The sequence below is a fragment of the Arvicanthis niloticus genome, chromosome 9 (assembly GCF_011762505.2).
Source record: "Arvicanthis niloticus isolate mArvNil1 chromosome 9, mArvNil1.pat.X, whole genome shotgun sequence".
NCBI classification, from domain to species: domain Eukaryota; kingdom Metazoa; phylum Chordata; class Mammalia; order Rodentia; family Muridae; genus Arvicanthis; species Arvicanthis niloticus.
The window spans coordinates 82,092,090-82,113,300 of NC_047666.1; the positions used below are offsets into that span (position 1 = coordinate 82,092,090).

Sequence of the window (21,211 nt, forward strand, 5' to 3'; positions counted from 1 at the left end):
GCTGAGAGTTCTACACCTTGATTCAAGGGCAGCCAGGAGGAAACTCTCTTCCACACTTGATGGAACCTTAGCATATTAGACATCAAAACCCACCTACACAGTGACACACTTCCTCCAGCAAGGCCACACCTCCTTGGTCACACATGCTAAAGGTGCCACTCCCTGTCACCAAGCATTCAAACCTCCATGAGAGAAATGAGAACACATGGTTTCTGCACATTTTACACTATTTTTAAAGATTTATTTTTATTTTATAGGCATGAGCACCTGACTGCATGTATGTATGTGTATGCAGTCCCCACAGAAGCTAAAGGAGGGCACAAGATCTTCTGATGGTTGTGAGCTGCCACAGGGGTGCCAGGAGCTAAACTAGTGTCCTTTGCAAGAGCAGCCACGGTTCTTAACTACTGGGCCGCCTCTCCAGCTCCACAGTTGTTTTGAGTAAAAAGTATGAGCTTTTTTGAGCAGAATTCTTTTTTTGTGTGTGATGTTCCCTCTTTTTAAGGGCAGCAGTATTTGACAGTCTTTTGCACGCTAGCAGGCACTGTGGACAACTACAGAAACAAAGGCTTGCACCTTAGTGGTTTAGATGGTAGTTGTTGGGGCTGGAGATGTAACACAGTAGTTAAGCATTTGCCTCACATGTAGAAAGCCCCTGGGTTCAAGCCTCGGTACCACAAACAGAAAATGAACAAATAGTGTCTCTTTGTAGCCCAGGCTGGCCCTGAACTCAGCAATCCTCCTGTCTCCGTCTCCTACAGAGGCTTTAGTAAACCCTTTTTGGCTTTTACTTGACATAAATGAATGTGTGATTTTCAAAATGGAAACGGTGGGGGCTGTAGAGATTGTTCAGTGGTTAAGAGCACCTGTTGCTTTTTCAGAGTTCCCGACATCCACACAGTGGCTCACAGCTATCCATAACTTGGATCGCAGGGTATCCGATGTGATGCACAGACATACACGCAGGGGAAACATAGACATAAAATAATTCTCAAAAACTTTTGTGAAAATGTTTTTCCTTTCAGATGACTGTCAGATTAAAAAGCGCTCATCTTCTCTAAATTCCAAGGTAATTGTTGATTTCGTAATTAACCAATGTTGATGTAATGCTCATGAAATGTTAAGATAGTATTTGACGTTATGTGCTTTTTACCATAAATCACAAAGCTGATTTAAATTCACATGCATGAATATATACATGTTACCTGTTTAGACAGTTTATGAGGTACAGTGTGCTATTTGTATGTCCACCAGAAGGGCCCAGAAGCAAGAGGAAGGCCAGTATATCACTCTCTTATCTTGTTCTCTAAACCAGAGCTGGGCCAGGCAAGCAGATAGTGGCAGAACAGATAGACCCTCAAGATCCCTACAGCCGTGTCCCCTCCCTGCAGCCCCGTCCTAACTGCCCTCAGCCCTGATTTCTCCCTGGGCTCTCTCATCTCTACCTCAGAGTCAGGCAGCATTCTTACTAGAAAGTCAAGTCCCAAAGCAAGAGAAAAGGCCCACTTATTCCCCTCTGCAAAACTTGCCCTGGAAGTCCAGCACGGTACCCCTGACAATGTTCTTGGTGGACGCTGAGATGAGGACAAACAACCTGTTTCTGGGCGCCTCCACACCTGTCTAAAAATCAAGTCGTGTTGCTGAATAAGGCGGCAGGATGAGGGTGATGCAGGGGGAGAGCCCATGGAGTGGTGGTCACAATCAGGAGGTCCCTGCAGAGGCACACCCACGGGTGCCCCTCAGTAATGCCCCAGTCAGCTGCTTAATGCATCGGAGTTGATGGTGGACGCTGACCATTGTAATCCTTTGGTTTATTCACTGTATTAAAAATACTTTTTATTTTTGGGTGATACGTACTGAAGCTACAAGATACTATGTAATCCCCTCCTGTGCCAATCTCAAGGCCGATAAACACGTTCATTTGTTGAAATATAGCATCTCGTTTATAATAAAGCCTAAAAACATTACTCATTCCAAGCAATGATGAGCTGAGACAGGGGCCTGCTTCCACTACACAGTGAGTTCACGCATAGAATGGGGACTACCCCAGGCTGAGAGAGAGTGGAATGGGGGTTACCCCAGGCTTAGGGAGAGTTGGGAAGTGCCAAGCCTGGGGTGCTGTTGCTTAGTGGTATGGTAAAAAAGAAAGCTACAGGGAAGAGTTTCAAAAACGTTTATAATAATGTTTGAGGAGAGATGTTTGCCTGATTTAGACATCACACCACATGGATGTGTATCAAAGCCTCTGATTTCCCCTTGTATGTGAATTTTTTTCTCTGTGTTAGTTAAAATAAATATAGCAAAAGTTCCACGAATTTTAAATGTATTAGTTGGGAAAATTATAGGAGAAGCTATAAGCATGGCAAACACTGACTTCCTCTTGAGCTGGAGTCTTCTAAGCACGGAAGTGAAGGTAACAAAGAGACAAAAATACATTTGACTAAATTACAATACAGTTTGTCTTTCTATGAAGACATAGAGAAATAGAAAATGGTCATAAATGTGAACATGTTTCCCAGGCTGACACACGCGCCGTGACTCAGTGAGGAAGGTGCACAGCACAGGCTCGAGACAGATAAACGAAAGGCACAAAGCTCCACTCTTGGTTAGCTAAATTATAAACCAAAGGTTGGGGGGATGGAATATGAATGGACAGGTATTTCTGAAAGGCGACTTTTCGACGTTAGATCCCCCAGCGTCCGGCTGCCTCCTGCCCAACAGCTGTGCAATGGCATGAGGCATTGGCAAAGGATGTTAGGATTCTCTAACTGCACATTTCTCTCTCGGATAGCCATCTTCTCTTCGAAGAGTGACCATTGCCTCTCTACCCAGGAACCTTGGAAATGTGGGGATGGTAAGTCCATGGGAAGGTCCTCTGCCTCAAAAGCAGACTCGTCTCTCTGACTGTAGTATCATTCCTTCACTGAGCACCTGTTTTATCATCTCTCAAACCTCCAAAGGTGTCAGGCCTGGAAAATAACGACAGATTCAGCCGGCGGTCGAGCAGCTGGTATGTGTGACTTGTGCCCACCCGCTGGGAACCCACGGCAAGCACATGAGCGTTGATGATAACCTTGGATTCGCTCAGAGTCCGAGCAGACAGTGTGATTTCTGTGCTGGCTTAGGCAGGGAGGGAAAGCATTGATCAAGTACAGCTTTGTTTGACGTATGGTTGTTATCTCTGTATAGGAAAATCCTGGGGACAAAGCAGGGTGAGCACCGCCCCTCGCTGCACCGCTTCATCAGCACCTACTCCTGGGCCGATGCTGATGACGAGAGGTGTGACATGAAGTAGGTGACTCACAGTGTCTGTGATATGATGTGAGTGGCGGCCACTTCAGCTCAGTGGAGAGTAGGGCATCCGCCGGCAAAGCCTCGACTGTGAACTGCTTTATAAATGTCATTTGGGCCGGGCAGTGGTGGCCCACGCCTTTAATCCCAGCACTTGGGAGGCAGAGGCAGGTGGATTTCTGAGTTCGAGGCCAGCCTGGTCTACAGAGTGAGTTCCAGGACAGCCAGGGTGACACAGAGAAACCCTGTCTCGAAAAAAAAAAGAAAAAAGAAAAAAAAAATGTCATTTGGGGACACAGTGGCTCCTCCAGCCCTCAGGATAGCAACATTTTAAGTTAAATAATTCCTTGGAACTCCCCAGATCTAGGCATGCCTATCACCAGAACCATAGAAAAAAATCTCCACTACCTTAGAGTGCTAACACCGGGAATGGATACAGAACACATTTATGTGTGAATAATACATGCCCCTTTGTGACACGTGTACTCACCTGTCTTGCATAAAGGAGAGCCACTTTCTTCTCTGCACAGCAATGTTTGTTTGTGTGTTTGTTTGATGCTATGTGTTGCTAGCTGGCCTCAAACTAACAGCAACCCATCCCGTCTCAGCCTCCTGAATGTTGGGATTACAGGTGTCAGAAGCATTTCTAGAAAATTTAGCAAGTTAAAATATGCTGTGTGGTTCCATAGTGAAGGGCAGAGCAGGGAAGCCCCACATCCTTTCTTAGTCCCAAGCACCAGGACGTCTTGCACAAAGCAGGATCCTGTGGCGTGTGCTCTCCCCTTAGATATGGCGATGGATCTGTTGTGAGCCACATGGGGAGTGTGCCTTGGGCCCCTCCTTAGACACTGTCCTCTTTGGCAACTGGGCACGCTGAGCTAAGGATATCAAAATTCATATCCAACCAGAAGCCGTCAGTTACGGAAGTCAGTTTGCTTAGGTGGAGGGAGCCCCGCTTAGGCTATGATTTAAAATAAGCTCAGTGAAGCCTCCTCCCGAGTACTGGTGTGCTTTAAATAGCTTAACATTCAGCATATGTTCAGATGCTTTTAATAATACATTTAGACTGTATTCCAAGTTAGCACTGGTCCAAAACACGATAAAAAAAGAATCTAAAAGTGGAAGAGCCTGCCTGGGACCCCCACTCTGAGGACACAGACAGGAGGACCTCCGCAAGTTTGAGGTCAGCCAGGGCTGACCATGAGACTCTGTCTCAAAACGAAAAATTTCCACTACAAATGCACTCAGCTGCTTATAGAAGATATTAAAATATAATAAACCTCTATTAAGTATTCATCATTTCAAGAAATGCGTTATAAGGCTACAGATGTGCACATAAATCCATGATTTTGATTAGAAGAGGTTAAGACTGACTTTTGTAATTCTTCATGAATTCCCCCTTGTGGGTCTTACTCACCATTATACTACAGAGAAGTTATTGTTAAATTCCAGTAAGTTTCATGAGCTAACATTTAGAATGTGATATTTCTCAGCACTCTGAGTTATGAGTGAACCTTGATGGTGTCTGGCAAATGTGGTGTCTTGTCATTAGTGTCAAAACTTATTTGCAGAACCAGAGACACCCCGGAACCGCCAGGGGAAGAGGCCGTAGAGAGGACCAGGAAGCCCAGCCTTTCTGAGAGGAGAAGCAGTTCATCGGCCTGTGACAGAGGCACAGTGTAAGCTGTGCTTACCAAGGGTGGGGATGGAGGACACAGGGCTAGCCCTACTGCTCAGACTGCTTTATAGACGGGCTCCACCTAACCCTGTTTTACACCAGGCAGGAACTTGACTCAAGCTGGCAGCCTTGGCTCAGAGCCCGGCTTTCCCAGTCTCTGGCTTCAGCAGCTGCTTTAAGGACACAGTAAAAGCCCTGGGTTGGGCCAACTGTGGATGAGGCTAGGGTGGAGGTTAGTGAGGCAGATGTAAAGCTTGGCTTTCTTTAGTTTGAACAGTAGCACAGAGGGATGCTGGCTGTAGCAGGGAGTACACCAACCCTGCTTTGCTTGACTGACGGATGGGGCGAATAGAAGGCATGTTAGGAGTTAGTGCCTACATTATGTTCCCGGCATTGCAGCAGGGCTAGATTTACCAATGTTGGGGAGCAGGCTGTGCCCCAAACCGAGAGGCTCCATCCTAAAACGCAGCTGAGGCAGTGCTATTGTGCGCTCAGTGACCAGTGTCCCCTGGATGAGGGAGAGCCTCCAGGTCCCACTCAGTGACTTCCCCCTCCGTGTGCTCTCCCCACAGCTGCAGCTCGTTGGCTTCCTGGGTCGCTCACCTGCAGGCGTCCTTCCAAAGGGCCAACAAAGCGCTCTGGCTTGTGGGGCTCTTCATCATACTGTTCGCAGCGCTGATGAGCGTCCTCACGGGTCAGCTCTTCCAGACAGCCGTGGAGGCTGCACCCACACAGGAAGGGGACTCCTGGATGTCTCTAGAACACATCTTCTGGCCATTTACCAGACTTGGGCACGATGGACCTCCGCTGGTGTGACTGCAGGGCAGCTCAATGCTCGCTTGGATTTTAACATTTCCCTCTGAGATTTGTAACTTAGTAACTATAGTGCAAAGCTAGGGTCCTCAGCAGCTGAGATGTTTTAATTCTCCAACAAAAGCACAGGGGAGGAATTTCACAAGGGAGGGGACCCCACCTAGGGTATTTTAATGAGCTTTCTGAGTTAGAGACATAAGACTTTATTGAAATGTATCCAAATAAAGACCATTCAAATCTTCCCGCAGTGCAGCCGGAATGCCGGTTGCTCTCCGACATTTTAGTGGCTGATTGGAAAGCTACCTGATTCCTCTCAGGTATGAGGGTTCGCGGCTCTTACACACACTGTGAAGATTAGGAATAGCTGAGGACCCGGATGGACAGCAGCATGTAGCACACGGAGTCGATGAACAGGCAGTCCGAATGCCTGACCCTCTCCATTGCTACTGGGGAGGCAAAGTCCTTCATCATGTGGTACAAGGTGGAGTGAAACTCGGTGCCCTCCCTGAGGGTCTCGGAGAACTTGTCGTTCTCTTCCTGCATCTTGAGCATCTGTGCTCTGTCACCACTGAACATGAGGAGCGACCAGGTGCTCTGCTCGGTTTCTTCTGACTGGTGTTCCCTCACCTAGAAAGACAACATGAATTCTGGGAGTGCCAAAGCTGCTGGGTAACCCAGTCACTGGCCCAGCTTGCAGACAGAGTCTCGTGAGGTAAACCAGGCTGGCTCAGCCTCCCCAGTGGTGGGAGGAAAGGAGTGTGTCAGTAAACATAGCAAAAAGCACTCAGCATGCTGTGGTTCTGAATTGCTTCAAACCATGAAACATCTCCATACTTATGGAGCAAGCACTGGATGGTACCTGTGTGCTGATGCTGTGCCCAGGTACTGCTCTGGGCGCTGAAGGAGCAGCGGGCACCCTACCCAGAGACACTGGTTGCATCAGTGAGACCCAGCTCTCAAGAAAGCTGTACCTAAGTAGGGAGCAACAATGAAAAGAAACATGGCGGCTACTTTTGCATCAGCTGAGCCTTGGGGGTGGAGCTCAGGGGTGGAGCACTTGGCGCACAGCACGGATGAGGCCCTGCCTTCCCACTCAGGTCAGAGACAAACTCAGTCAACATGGAGTTTGAAGACAGACGGCGTCCTTCCTACTCATAAACAGTAATGTGTCAGAAGTTATGCCGAATGCCTGGCCTCTGTAGAGGACCATGAACCACAGATGCTCACAGACACATGGTTTCCCTGTTTGCTCCTGAGTCAACACAGACACAATGTCATGGTGTTTGGTACTGTAGTGGGTGAAGGTCTGAGAAGCTAGAACTCAGAACTTGAGAGCACTTTGAATGCTGATCTCACGAAATCTTTAGGAGGTGAACGAGTCCACACACTGATTTCTCAGGTGTTTTCTTTTTGGATGACAAGACAGGTTCTTGGTTTTTGCATACTTTACCCGAAACACAACTCTTGTGGAGTTGCAGACCATGTTCCACTTGCTCCAGCCAAACGAGAAGGCGGTGCTCAGCAGGGCCATCTGCCGATAGGCCTTCAACTCCACCTGGGGGACCTGTCCACAGGAGGGGGATACGCGCAGTCAGTCTTACAACGTCCAGCAAGCTCCCTCTCCTTCCTCTCCATCAGACCTCTCTGTAGCCTGTCCTTCACAAAGGATTCATTTCAAGATTGAAATCAGATTCTGTGGTCTACTCTTCTACTTTTTCAGGTTCTACTCTCAAAACTAGGCAATGGTTTCCCTTTCTGCACACTCCCTAACATGAACAGTGTCCACAGAAGCTGATGTGAGCTGACCCCTGTGAGCTGACCCCTGACATCATATCCTTCCTAGTCTAACAGCTGGCAGAGCAGAGCAGCCAGACTGCTGCTGTCCTGGGGTGCACCTGTGGCTGTGCTTTCCACCTAGAGAGCCCCTCCCGGAGCCCCCTGGGGCACGTGCCCCTCAGCCTCCAGCTTTGATTGCCACACTGGCAGTCCAGGCTCTCCTCAGCACCCTGCTGAGTACTGTACTCAGGGCCCCACTCTTCAGGACCATTTCAATTAAGCTTTCTCTGGTAGAATATTGCTCCCGGGCAGTAAGCACAGTTAACTCTGGCACTGAGTCCCTCAAACCTTTCCTACCTGTGTATTTGTGTTCTGACCCTTAGGATGTGATTGACAGGTGTAACACAATCACTGACAGGTGAAAAGACCCCGGAAAGTGGCGGATGCGTTCTTCAGTGCAGAGCTTGTCCGCCTACAAAAGCGCCTTCCGTGGTCACAGCACCTGCATTTCTGTTTATCGCCATGGGCTTTACCACATGCCTGCACTCTGGGGCCAGGCTGGCTGCTAGAACAATCCACAGGCCCTGTTCTCTAGGGGCCCCAGATTCCCACAGGAACTCATGAGCTAAATCCCTGTGAGGAGCACAGAATGGCACATAGCCATGGGGACTGTGGTGAGAAACCAGAAAGAACATGTTTCTGTGGGCTGGTGGTCCCTGTGTGAAAATGAAGAAGATGCACAGCAGCTGGGCTGCTCTTGATAGAAGTGATGGCGCAGATGGCAGAGCCCCTCACCACACTGTGGCTCTTGAGGAAACTATTCCATGAGAGGAACCCTGGGTTTCTGGTGTTTCCCTGATACAGTTTAACAGCGGCGGCATCCTAGGTTCCCACCACATCAAATGAGATACATTCTTGCCTTATTGTTGATGACCACGTAAAAATGAGAGTATATAGCAGGAAAGATGTTCAGCCCGGCCTCTTTCAAAGCCAGGATGAAGGGTATAGGAGCCATCCATTTTCCTTTTAGATGAAACTCATGTCCCTTGCCCTTCAGTTTCACGGAAGCCAACATGCAGAGGGTTTCCTGAATTTCAAGAAGAGAAGGGAAACTATTAGCCCCCTCTAGTCCTCTTAGAGACCACATCTGAAATCATAGGCTACTCCACACTAAATAATGCTTCTGGTGTGTCTTGAGCCTGACCTGGAGGCCCTATCACAGGACCCCACTGTTGCCTAGGAAGCTCACTAACTTCCTAGGCTCCCTCTGGGTGCCTGGGGGTTCAAAGTGGTGTCTCAGAACTCTCTAGGATGTGAAAGCACTCTGTTCATTCTGAATTAAAGCAGCTATTGAGATAATCATGATTGCACTTCTAAGAATTATTCTTGACGTGTGCTCTAACTGCCCAGGTTTGAAGGGACACAGAGTCAGCACCTCTGTAACCTCTTTGTTTAATAGTTTCTGGCCACTTAACCTAGTATAGATATACTCATATATAGATATATAGAGATCTCAGTATCTATCCAGTGCAAAAGTGGAGTCAAAAATTTTCATACCAAATGCTTAAAAATCTACCACATCTTTCACAGTTGCAGTGGATATCAGTTTGGCCCAGCTGCATCATCTTTAAGCATTTAATCATCACATGCAGGAGGTAAGCTGTAAAACCCGACCTGCAGACACACACTCAACTACCAGCATATTCATAAACGAACACTCAGTAGGTGTGAGCCCTATTAGGCTAGCACCCTGCACTGTGTCCCCTGGCCTCTAGAACAGGGTGGTTGGAAGCCTGGCCAGGCAATATCCGGTACACTTGGGAAAGTCAATGGTCTCCTAACAGACTGAGGGAAAGTTGCCACTGTTTTAGGGGCCTTTGTGACAATGACATTCCTGAGATATCATCCAATAACCACAGAGGCTTTATCTACTTATTTTGTTTGCTGGTTTGATTGTTTGTTTGAGACAGGGTCTCACAGAGTTGCTCTGGCTGGCTAGGACCTCACAGAGCTCTGCCTGCCTCTGCCCTGAGAGCTGGGATTGAAAGTATCTTCCATTATGCCTGTCCTGTGGGTTTGAATCCTCATGGTCTTTCTGCTTTATTCCAATGGAGTTCCCATCCTTTCTAAAACAACTGAGCTTTGCATATTACAAAAGTCACCAGTGATTCTAAGTAACTGCGGGGTTATGCCCTCGGCATCTGTCAGCTGTAAAACATCTCCATGCCGCCTAAGAAAGTCCCGTAGGCCGATGTGCTGCTGTGAATCTCCTGCCTTCAGCCGTCCAACAGGAATCTGCTTCTCTGGGGCTTCCAAGGCTGTACACTTCTGAGGGCACTGGTCTCACTCAGCAAGATGAGCTTTAGAGGCTAGAGTGTGGACGTCATGTTCGGTGGATCAAACATTCTGAGTTTCATCCAGGGCAGTCATTCTGAGATGACTGACCTAGTAACCTAGTGACCCCAGAAACAAACTGGAGCCTTGCTTTTACACCTAATTGGTTATCTACTTGATGAACTTCACTTTAGAAACCACAGCTCCAGAGACATTTTCCATGCCTGCCTTTGGACACTCTACCTAACTGTGGGCCGGCAGTGATGTCACTCACCTTGATGTGTATCTGGAGCTCAATGAAAACTGTCTTCACAATTATAACAGCTTTGTTCGTGCCGATGGGACTCAGCTCCCAGGACTGGTAGGGCATGTTGATGTGGGCATCCTGAATCAAGGTCACAGGGCTCAAGGTATCCATACTGAAGGTTAGGAGCCTGTCTTCTCGGTTGTAATACACACCGCTGATGCCATCTGACCTCCAGAATTTACCTTTGAGAAAGAAGATGGTCACATTAGTTTCATATTTTTTTCCTATGAAAGTGTGTAAGAACATCTAAGTATATATAATGTGCACAAAGTGGTCTTCTGTATTAAGATCCTTGTGGAAAAACTCCCCACTCCCACCCTGGGAGATCCCTGCCTCCAGGGTTCAAACTCCACACGTTCTGCCTGGCACAGGACGGGACACTGGGCTCACTGTTTCTGTCCCTTGCTAGCTCACGCACCTGTCTTCAGCCCCCTTCTCCTGCCTTCCCAAGATCTTACCCACATGTGCCTGAGCCTGCGCGTGTCATTCTTTCTAGCTAATTCTTCCCTGGCCCTGTACAGAGGCTCTTTACACGTTTATTTTTTAACATTTTTTTTAGGGGGCGGTGGTTGAGACAGAGTTTCTTCTCTCTGTGCAGCCCTGGGTGTCATGGAACTCACTCTATATAGACTAGGCCTGGAGCTCACACAGCTTGGCCTGCCTCTGTCTCCTGAGTTCTGGGATTAAATGTGTGCATCTCCATGCCCGGATAAAGGGCTATTTTTTTTTTTTAAGATTATATTTTCACTTGTAAAATGGCACAGCGGTGTTGAGAAAAGGGAGTTTCTCAAGGTGATAGTCACGGGCCACTTCGGAGCAGGGGGTCAGATGACAACCACAGGTGTTGGTCCCCAGATGTCACCTTACTTGAGCCAGAATCCCTCCTCCTCAGCTGTGCAGGGTAGGCTGGCTGCCAGTGAGATTTGGGGGTTCTCTGGTCCCCATCTTCACTTCACTGCAGGAACACACGGATGCATGCTATGATGCTACAATGTCTGGCTTTCCCTTGGGCTCTGGAGAATCAGACCTGGTCCCCATGCCAGTGTAGCTGGTGCCCTACCCACGATGTTCCTCTCTAGCCTAGTGTGGGTGATTTAGCTAAGATAAATAGTTAGGTGGATCACTCTTAAAGTGACTCTTCTGGGCAGGCATGATGCAGTTTGGCAGAAAAGTGCTTGCTGAGAAGCCTGAAACCCCGAGTTTGGATCTCTGAAATCCCATGGGGTGGAAGGAGAGAACTGACCCTTGTAAATCATGATCTGACCTCCACGAGTGCTGTGGCAGGCACTGCTCCTGCCACCAAAACAAATCAGCAGCAATCGTAAACTGAACAAGTTTCAGGCTTGAGTTTCAGTGGGCAGAGCACCTCCCCAGCATTTTGGGCTCTAACCCAGCCGTTGCGGGGTAGACGCACGGAGATCAGAAGTTTGGGGCCATTCTTGGCTATACCTTGAATTTGAGGCCACTCAAAACCTGTCTCAAAACCGTGAAAGTGAGAGGGAAGGAAAGAGGGAGGGAGGGAGGGATGAGGGAAGGAGAGATGAGAAGGGAGGGAGGAGGGAGAAAGGGAGGATGGAGGGAGGGATGAGGGGAGGAGAGATGAGAAGGGAGGGAGGAGGGAGGAGGGAGGAGGGAGGAAGGGAGGAGGGGAGGACTACCTGCTGCATGAGTACCAGAACTGCTGTGAAATGGCTATACCTTCGGGATCCCACCTGACGACCTTAGGCCTGTCAAAGAAGATGACATCCTTGTGGATCTCCAGCGTGACCTCTATGGGTGGAAAGGCACTCTCTGGGTCAGGTTCCTCGGTGATTTCTGGAGGATATGTAAACTTCTGTAATCCTTCTTGGAGTATCTTTTTAAAGTGAGCAGAATAAGGAAAGTCAGAGGGTGGTGGCCATGGCCAGACGCACCTGTCATTAACAAGCCCTACTTGATGTCACAGGCCATCTACAGAATGAATAGGAGACATCATAACAAAACTCAAAGATGAACGACTGAGGGGAAGACATGGATGAACTTAACCATAACCTCAGACCTTACTGTGGGCCAGGCTCCTGAATATGTTCTTCAGTGTCTACATCCCAAGCCCCATGACAAGCCTGTGTTCAGCAGAACTGATAACCAAGGCACAAGAGATATCAGGAGACCTGCCAAAGACTACAAGACTTCAAGTTCACACCAACACTCAAGCACCTCCTGTGGGACCCAAAGTCACTGGGTCTAACATTTTAGTGAAGGACACCCCAGCCATAGAAAAGACATGTGGATACCCCTGGAGCAGTCATAGGAAGGACTGGGTGATGGTCTCAAGCTGACAGCAGAGTCCTGAGGTAAGGCAGGGCTCTGAACCATTTGATTCAAATGGTTCAGAGAGAAGGCACCAAGGGAAGATGAAAAATTTAGAAAACCCAGAAGTATATTCTTATGGAATAGACTAAAAAGATCTGCACAGGTAAGTGAGTCCACGTAATCCCCTCAGGGGCATCAACCAGACATGCAGGAGAATTCTGTGGATTCAAGTGCTGAACGCAGAGAGGCAAACGAGACACTGACAAAATCCGAGAATGTATTGTTGAGTGAATTCGTGAAAACATAGCTTCTTCCCCAGGTATTAGAAATAGAAAAACAATGTTTTTATTTTTTAAAGTTTTGTTTCCCAGATATAAATTGATTTCACTTGGGGCTATTCGTAGCTATGGTGTAGAGGTCCATAGGTGGGATAAGCTCATATACACACAATAAAAATAAAATCAAGCCACTAAACATGAAAATAAATTAGGACAGTGCATGCTTATGATCTCAGCACTCAGGAGGCTGAGGCAGGAGGATTATCCCTCCCCTCCTGCTCTGATAAGCACACCTGGACTAGTACACTGTCGGAGTACACATTCACTTTCTTTCAAAGGCTTCAGGGACAAAAAGGGGGCCTTGGGTTCTCAGTCAACGTAGCCTACCACAGTGAAAATGGTTACCACCTAGCCATTTAATAGAAAAAAACTATTTTCCAAGCTCTGGCAGTATTAAGGGCCGACCGACACTCCAGGGCATTAGTATTGTAGGTTTACAAGTAAGTTAGTGGGTAAGAAGTTCTCCTAATATAGGATTAACGAGCATTAGAGGCCGAGGGCATGAGAAACGAGGTAAAAGTGAAGCAATTTCACCTGTAATGGACCCCGAGGAGTTTCCTACCTCCACTAGCACCCAGCCCTTCACGGGTTTGCACTGAGGGGGCAGCTCCAGAATATCCAAGTGGTACACGCCACCCAGCGGGGAGAAATGGCACAAGTCCACCTCGTAGGCTTCCAGGGCTTCTGGCATTTCCACTACATTCTCTACCAGGCGCAGCTGTGCTGAAAGGAACCACAGTGCAGGTTCAGAACAGATCGCAACATTGTTGCATCAGGGAGGATACAAAAGCAAAATCCCAGGACTGAGAAAGCTTTGCCTTTAGCTACTAGACTTTGTACAAGGTTCTCAAAGTGTCTCACTAGCCAGCCTTGAAGTGGGAGCAGGGTGTGTGTGTGTGTGTGTGTTAGGTCTGGAAGAGCTCTGCTTGTAACACACACTAGCATTGTAGCAGGCTACACACAATAAGCATACATTACTGGTAAAACTATATTCTATAAAAGACAAACAGTTTGATTAATTACTAGGTCCTTAAAACTGGACATTATCAGACAAAAACTCCAAAGAGGGTAGGTAGAAAGTTTTTAGTGGAAAAGTAGATTTGGGGCCATGTATGATATGAGAGCAACAAAAATAGGCCCAGCTCAGGGAAGTGATGGAATGAGAATTTTGTGGGAATTGTACAATCTAGTGAAAAATGCACAGACAGAAGTGACACCTGCGGTCACCATGGCAGGGACCATACTCAACCTCCATCACCAAGACGAAATCAGCCACTCAAAACCATTACCCTGAGCAGTGGTCAGACTTTATTCGAGATATGCAGGCTGACAGGTGTTCTGTACACCTCTGGTCCCAGTTCTCAGGGGGTACAGGTGCAAGGGTCATATAAGCTTGAGACCAGCTTGGTCTACTGAGTGAGTGCTAGGCTAGCCAGGACTGGGTAATGTGACCCTACCCCTCCCCACAGAAGCTGACTGATATATCCCGTCCATGTTTTTTCAACTATAAAATCCACACCGTGTTCATACTGTGCTACAAAGTTTGGAAGGGAAATGATGGGTAGGGGCAGAGCAGGCAGTGGGCAGGAACTGAGACACAGTGATTGGTAGTGGTGGTTACTATCAGTCTGCTCCCTCGAAAGAGGCACAGTAGGGCCTCTTAATTTAACCTCCCAATATGGGGCACTGAAAGTTCATGGAAACAAGCAATAGATAGAGATAGATAGATGATAGATAGATGGATAGATAGATACATGATAGATGACAGATAGATGATAGATAGATAGATAGATAGATGATAGATAGATGGGTAGATGATAGATAGGTGATAGATAAGATAGATGATAGATAGATAGATAGATAGATGATAGATAGATAGATAGATAGATGATAGATAGATAGATAGATAGATAGATGATAGATAGATAGATAGATAGATAGATAGATAGATGATAGATAGATAGTCAAGCTAGGCAACTACCCGTCTCTTGGTACATGTTTAATAAACTAGACTCTTTGATTTTTAAATGTATTTAATGTATAATTTATTGGCCTAAAAGGAAGCCAGAAATACTACTATCTAAATTTAGATGGTGAAGACATGTCTGACTTAGGGGTCACCATGTAGGGAATTGTGGTGTTCATGACAGAAGTTCCACAGCCTGCTCTAGCATCCTAGATCTAGAGAGAGAAATTCATGCCTGGTATAAGCTATAGGAAGGTTCCAAGGATGGGGGAAGGGATGTAGCTGGAAGGGTGGGGTGCTTGCCTAGAATGCACAGGGCCTCGAGTTTGATCCCTGTATCACATAAAGCCAGGTGCATGCTTGTGATCCCAGCACTTGGGGGAGGAGGGGTAGAGCCGGGCAGATCAGAAGTTCAAGGACATCTTCATCTACATAGAGTTTGAGTCCAGCCTGGGCTACTTGAGACAGTGCCTCAGAATATACAGATAATTGAATAAACGGGTACAAAGCTTTAAGTATGGCAAGTATGCTTAGAACACACAGAACAGGTTCCTCTGACATCACTGAGAAGAAAGAGCAGTGAGAGTTAAGAGGACAGACATCATCAGACAGACACCAGGCCTGTGAGATCATGTTCACCTTGGCAGGCCTCCTCCAGTGACACCTGCCAGGCAGACTGTGAAGGGTTCAGGTGTGTGTGCGTCCATGTGTGTGCTCCCATGAGTGTTCATTGCAACAGTGAGTACAGAGAAGAAATCAGATATAATCTCACCAGCAGCAGGGACTTAAATATTGTTCCCTTGTCTGGGTTGAATTATGAAGTCACTTTAATTGACGAGGCAGGTTACCAATGTGCTCTGGGATCAGTGCTGAATGTCATTGGTGTAGGACATATGTTTTTTCCTCAGTACATAACTTAATATTGAATAGAAAAATATGATTATTGACAGAAGATTTTTTTTAATCTGATGTGCTTCCACAGTTTTATTAAAACTAAAAAGATGCTTGGGGAGACAGCAAGACTGTTAACACTGCTTATCTTGGGAGAGGGAGTGTGAAGAATTTCTGCTTCCAACATAGTTCTTTCTCCAATGGCCTTGCCTTACTTTTCTGTGAAGCAACCCTCCATTCACACCAGGGGTGGGGACAGAGTACCTGCTGAGACTGCGTCACTCAGCAGCTTCATCTCCAGCTCACACTGGGTGGTTTGGAACTCCTCCTCTTCATAGTTGGAAATCTGCAATAGAAGAATGGACAGCATCCTCAGAAATTATTCTCTAAGTGCAACTGGAGGACATTGGTCCGTAAAATAGCCTAGGGACCAGAGTGAGGCCCTTTCTCAAAAGCCAAACCAAAAGAACAAAAAAACCACCACCACCACCACCAGCAGCAGCAGCACCGGTGGCAGCAGCAGCAGCGGCAGCAGTGGCGGCAGTGGTGCAGCAGCATTTTTTAGCACTTAGCCTAAATGCTGTCATTTCAGGGCCAGTCTCTGGCCTGTTGGTTTGATCACCACATTCAATCTCTTCAGCACACGAGCCAGTGTACATCCAGAATACAGTAGGCTGTTGTCCCTCTACAAGACTGCTCATTAGAGACATGACAGCAGACTGGGGGGGGGGGGGGGGGGGGGGTCCAGCTGGCAAAGTGCTTGCCTAGCATGAACTCCATAAAACAGGGTGATGGTTTGTGTCTGTGATCCCAGCACTCTGTGGTAAAGGCAAGAGGATCAAAGTCCAAGGCCATCCTCAAGTACACAGCCATTTGAGGCCAGCCTGGGTTACATAAGATCCTGCATCAAAATCTCTGAATCCAGACAAACAACAGCAAGCAAACAAACAAAACCCCCAAGATCATCCAACAGTAGAACACCGAGGTCACATGGAGTCTTAGGTTCACTCTCTAGGACCAAAAAGACACAACCAAAGAAAAGCAACATCAGACTGAGTTTCTTATAGCAGATTTCACCTGAGAGTTAGACAGTGTGTGTGTGTGTGTGTGTGTGTGTGTGTGTGTGTCCGTGCATGCACCTGAGCACACATGCACCCACATGTGCTTGCATGTATGTGTAGTGTGTACATGCTTGCACATGTACGCCTCTGTGTGTGCAATGTGTGCGTGCACATTCAGACATGCACATGTGTGTATGCATGCTCTTGAGTGTGCGTGTAGGGCTGACTTTTATTTTCATACATGCTTGTTCAATGGGTTTTTTTGAAGGACCGGGATTTAACCCTGGGCCTCATTCATGCCCATCAAGCATCCGTCCGCTGAGCTACATTTCTGGGCCAGTTCAGTCCCTTAATGAGACACTTTGTAACTTGAACTTTCAATTCAAAGACCCATGTCCATCTATCTGCTTGTTCCTCAGGGTAATAAAATATTTTTGAAACTACTACTTTAAAAGTACTACTTTGAATAATTTCTCATAATTATGCCATACTCAAATTAGCCCTTTCTAAATATGTTGTACTGTAAACAATTTAGAATATTTACAAATTTATTAAATATTTAATAAATATTTACAATATTTTAAAAGTCATTCAAATCAATTAAGAGATGGTAGTAAGAGCCCTCTAGTGGTCAACTTAATAAGCTCATGAAAAAGAAACCTACACTGTCATTTAATGTAAGAGAATTAATTTTCAATTTATATTAATCTTCACCCTCAACTCGACTAGATCCCACCCTGAACATAGACTCGCGATTCTGAGATGACGTCGCAACCTAAACAGAAAGAGAAGAAAAAAGAGAGCTGAACACGGACATTCATATGTCTCTGCTGCCTGGCTGCAGAAGCCCCGTGTATAGCTACCTCATGCTCCCGCTGCTCCCATGATGCACTGTATCCCGTCATGCCATGCGTCAAAACAATCCCTTCCTTTCTTAAGTTGCTTCTGCCTGGTATTTTGTCAGAGCAGTGAAAAATGAAAGCAACACATTAAATTCAGTACTGAGGAGCAGCGCTGTTGGCGTGAGCACCGCGAGCAACCTGGCCCTGTGTTCACAGCTTTGTCACCGCGAGCAACCAGGCTGCGTGACCATAGCTTTGGAACTGGTTTGGGACGAGTGCAGAACAGCGTGGAGCCCTAGGCCACAGGAGCCCTAGAATTCTATAAGCAGAGCTCAGTGACAATCCTGATGTCAGTTTGGGAAAGGAGAATACTGAGAAATCAGTAGGGAGTGTATGGCTTTTCACACAGGCTTCAGAGAGGAGGAGGAGTCCTGGGAACTAGGCTGGAAGCTGATTACGTCACATCCTGGCAGAGGATTTGGGTGTAGTCTGCCCGGTTCCTAAATGTCTGAATGAGGATGGATCCAAAAGTACTGAACTGCATTGACATTTTAAGACAGAAACAGCCAAGGTTGGTTGTGGTCACTGCTCACAGTGCTTAGATTCACAGTGAGGGAGTAAAGGGCTATAAAAAATGTCCAGTTTGGCAAGGAAAGGGGCACTAAAGGTGTGGGCAAAGAGGTTGTCGAGGCAGCAGCACTATGCTAAAACTCTCAGAGCCGTTAACAGGAAACCGGGGCAAGGAGGAGTGCACCAGAGAGCAAGACCCCACCCATCAAAGGCTCTAACTCCGATCCTGCTGGGCACTTCTGCCTCTGTAGACATGTCCTCCTTACGGTGTCAAGTGCTGTCTGCCTAAAGGTATGACAGTGACAGCGCACATGCCTAACGTGTTTAGAGGGGGCCTCTTGGAAATGCCCCTCTCTCGTCGTCCCAGTGTAAAGTGCTTCTGACCCCAACTCCCAGCCCACCTTCACAAGCTCTGGGGAAGCGTACCGGGCTCCTTGAAACTGCCTGCTGCTTCAGGGTTCTAATTATCTACCTGGGAAAGCCACAGGATGCCCTTCAGAATCTTCATGCTCTGTCAACCATCATGCTAACAGGAAACTGCCCAGGGTAGCATTAAATGATAACAGAAAGTGGACAGGCTTAGCCACATTCTCTGTGGCCATTAAGACTAAGGATCAAGGGTCTCTAAGCCTGATCCTTCCAAGTTCAAGAGTCAGTCAAACTCCTGCCAGGACAGGTGTGAGACTCTTAACACACGCAGGTCCTGCTGGTGTTGTTAGGAACGCATAGGCTTAAGCTTTTAATGTAAAATAGTTCCAGGGGCCGGGGATGGCTCAGAGCAGACTCAAGAGCACTCGCTGTTCTTCCAGAGGCCCTGAGCTGTCTCCCAGAACCCGAATGAAGCAGCTCAAACTTGCCTATGCCCTCAGCTCCAGGGGCTCAACAACGCCCTCCCCTGGCCTCCCCAACACTGCATTCATGGGCACAACCCCACAAACTAAACTAAACTAAACTAAACGAAACGAAACGAAACGAAACGAAACGAAACGAAACTAAACTAAACTAAACATAACATCGTTCATGAAAACTGTTTCCTAAATGACCTAAATTACCAGAATGGCAAGCTGCAACCCCACGAGGCCACGCTGACTGATCCCTATCTACAGAACGGAATGCTTTAGTTTTGCAAATTCAACCCATGGTTCAAAGTACATGGTTTCTAATTGTTGTTTTGCAGTTTTCAAATTAGTGTAATTCTTATGTAAGACACTGGTAGAGTCACATGAAATATTAACTATAATCAAGCCACTGGATGCAGAATGAAGAATTGTCCAACACCCTGACAGGCCAGGAAATCTGTCCAGTGTCTCGTCAGTCTCATGACGGTGCTTTACTTGCTCTGTTCTGACTTCCAGACTGTGACTCTTGCAATGCTCTAAGTGAACTTCATTTCTTTTTATTGTATTTTAAATTCTTACTTACATTGAGATGATGCTGGGTTCAGGGACCATGTCCCTTGTCCTCCTACCCATCCACATACTGCTTCCTCTTACTTAAAAGCAAATCAGGTAGCCATGCCTGACCTTCAGGGGGACCAGGATGCAATCTTTCCTCTCCCTGGGAATCAAAACAATGACCAGGAGGTGCAAAACTCTAAGAAAGCCACCACTCCCAGAGCTGAACGAAACTGAACAAAAGAGTCTTTTTCCAGAAGGAAATTTTTGTTTGTTTTTCAGACAGAGTTCTCACTATGTAGAACAGGTTGGCTTTGATCTCACAAAGCTCTGCCTGCCTCTGCCTCCTGAGAACTGGCAGATTTTTGAAGGAGAAAAGTGATCAGTTATTTCTGGCTCTGCAGCAGCCTTGCCTGGTTTTCTAGTTCTCTTCCCTGCAGGCCTTTTAACCTTTCCTGTTACAATCACACACAGTCACACACACACACACACACACACATATACACACACACACAGTACAGGTATCTGTATGGACAGTCACCTCACATCCGTTTTCTCTATTGCTTTACACTCTTGGATTCTTTAAATTTTTGGATTCAACTGTTGTATCTCAAACAGGATTTCTCCACATGTTCTTAGAATATCAAATGATTCAATTTTTTAAAATTTACATGTACTTGTGTATAGGTGCGTGTTTATGTGTGTGCACATGCATTGTGCCATGGCCATGTGCAGGGGCCCGAGGATCACAGTGAGGAGTCAGTCCTCTTCTTCCACCATAAACGTCCTGGAGACAAATTTAGGTCTGCAGATACCTTTGGCCCCTGAGACATTCAGGGCCCAATTCACACTTTTATTTCAAATTCACACAGGGTCTGTTCCTTAACTCTTTACACACTTAAAGAAAATAAACCAATAAAGTCAATAGACTGCTTTGTCATGTCCTCATGCTGAGGTTTTGGGGTTCCCTAAAATCCAAGTGGGCTGTGGCAACAAAATTGCCTTCAAGCCAAGAAAGGACTGTTCAAGTCCAAAGCTGTTCTAACGTAACACGCGCCATGAAAATCCTGACAGTTAGAAAATCAGCAGAAGCCAGGGTCATGGTTATTTTCAGTGATGTGTGCACAGGGGGTTGGGGCATGGATGGATTTTTAGTGTCCTGATTCATCATTTCCTGCGCCCTGGAGACAGGGTTAAGGTAACCAAGTACCTGTGCCCTGTGGTGCACACCTTTAATCCCAGTGCTTGGGAGCCAGTGCTCCATGGGTTTGAGGCTAGCCTTGTCTACAGAGTGAGTTCCAAGCCACTGAGGGATATATAATGAGACCAGGTCTTAGAAAGCCGGTGCTAGAGAAATAACAACACAACATGAACCCCTCCAGTTTGCATGAGCATCCGCTGCAAGTTTGCATCCAAGGGTGAGCAGCCTAGACGGTGCCTGTGCCACAAGCAGTCGTACCCCAACCTCAAGGCTTTGCAGCAGCCAATGAGACTGCAGAGACTAAGGCTGAAGCCACTGCTCCTACAGAGGGGAGAGAGACATGGAAAGCCAGGGCACAGGCAAGGAAGGGGCTTCTAAATAGTTTCTATTTGCTCAGGGAAAATCTTGAAAATACTTCCAGGGACCTGCTAATGCTTACTACTTCACAGAGTAAACT

General features: G+C 46.9%; 2 protein-coding genes across 20 annotated transcripts in view; one reads left to right on the forward strand and one right to left on the reverse strand.

Moving 5' to 3' along the window:
• Irag2 (inositol 1,4,5-triphosphate receptor associated 2) overlaps window positions 1-6,024 on the forward strand; it is a 50,725-nt gene extending 44,701 nt beyond the window's left edge. For all 7 annotated transcript variants that reach the window (XM_076940838.1, XM_076940839.1, XM_076940840.1 and 4 more), the window contains 6 exons: window positions 1,026-1,069; window positions 2,792-2,854; window positions 2,961-3,010; window positions 3,190-3,291; window positions 4,863-4,970; window positions 5,542-6,024. In XM_076940838.1, coding sequence (XP_076796953.1) covers window positions 1,026-1,069; window positions 2,792-2,854; window positions 2,961-3,010; window positions 3,190-3,291; window positions 4,863-4,970; window positions 5,542-5,785 — 611 coding nt within the window. In that variant the 3' untranslated portion in view covers window positions 5,786-6,024. The remainder of the gene's footprint in view (window positions 1-1,025; window positions 1,070-2,791; window positions 2,855-2,960; window positions 3,011-3,189; window positions 3,292-4,862; window positions 4,971-5,541) is intronic.
• Window positions 5,970-21,211, reverse strand: part of Dnai7 (dynein axonemal intermediate chain 7) — a 37,857-nt gene continuing 22,615 nt past the window's right edge. For all 13 annotated transcript variants that reach the window (XM_076940825.1, XM_076940827.1, XM_034512145.2 and 10 more), the window contains 7 exons: window positions 15,951-16,032; window positions 13,392-13,552; window positions 11,898-12,054; window positions 10,167-10,381; window positions 8,478-8,645; window positions 7,233-7,346; window positions 5,970-6,409 (listed from right to left, as the gene is read on the reverse strand). In XM_076940825.1, the coding sequence (XP_076796940.1) occupies window positions 6,137-6,409; window positions 7,233-7,346; window positions 8,478-8,645; window positions 10,167-10,381; window positions 11,898-12,054; window positions 13,392-13,552; window positions 15,951-16,032 (1,170 nt within the window). In that variant the 3' untranslated portion in view covers window positions 5,970-6,136. The remainder of the gene's footprint in view (window positions 6,410-7,232; window positions 7,347-8,477; window positions 8,646-10,166; window positions 10,382-11,897; window positions 12,055-13,391; window positions 13,553-15,950; window positions 16,033-21,211) is intronic.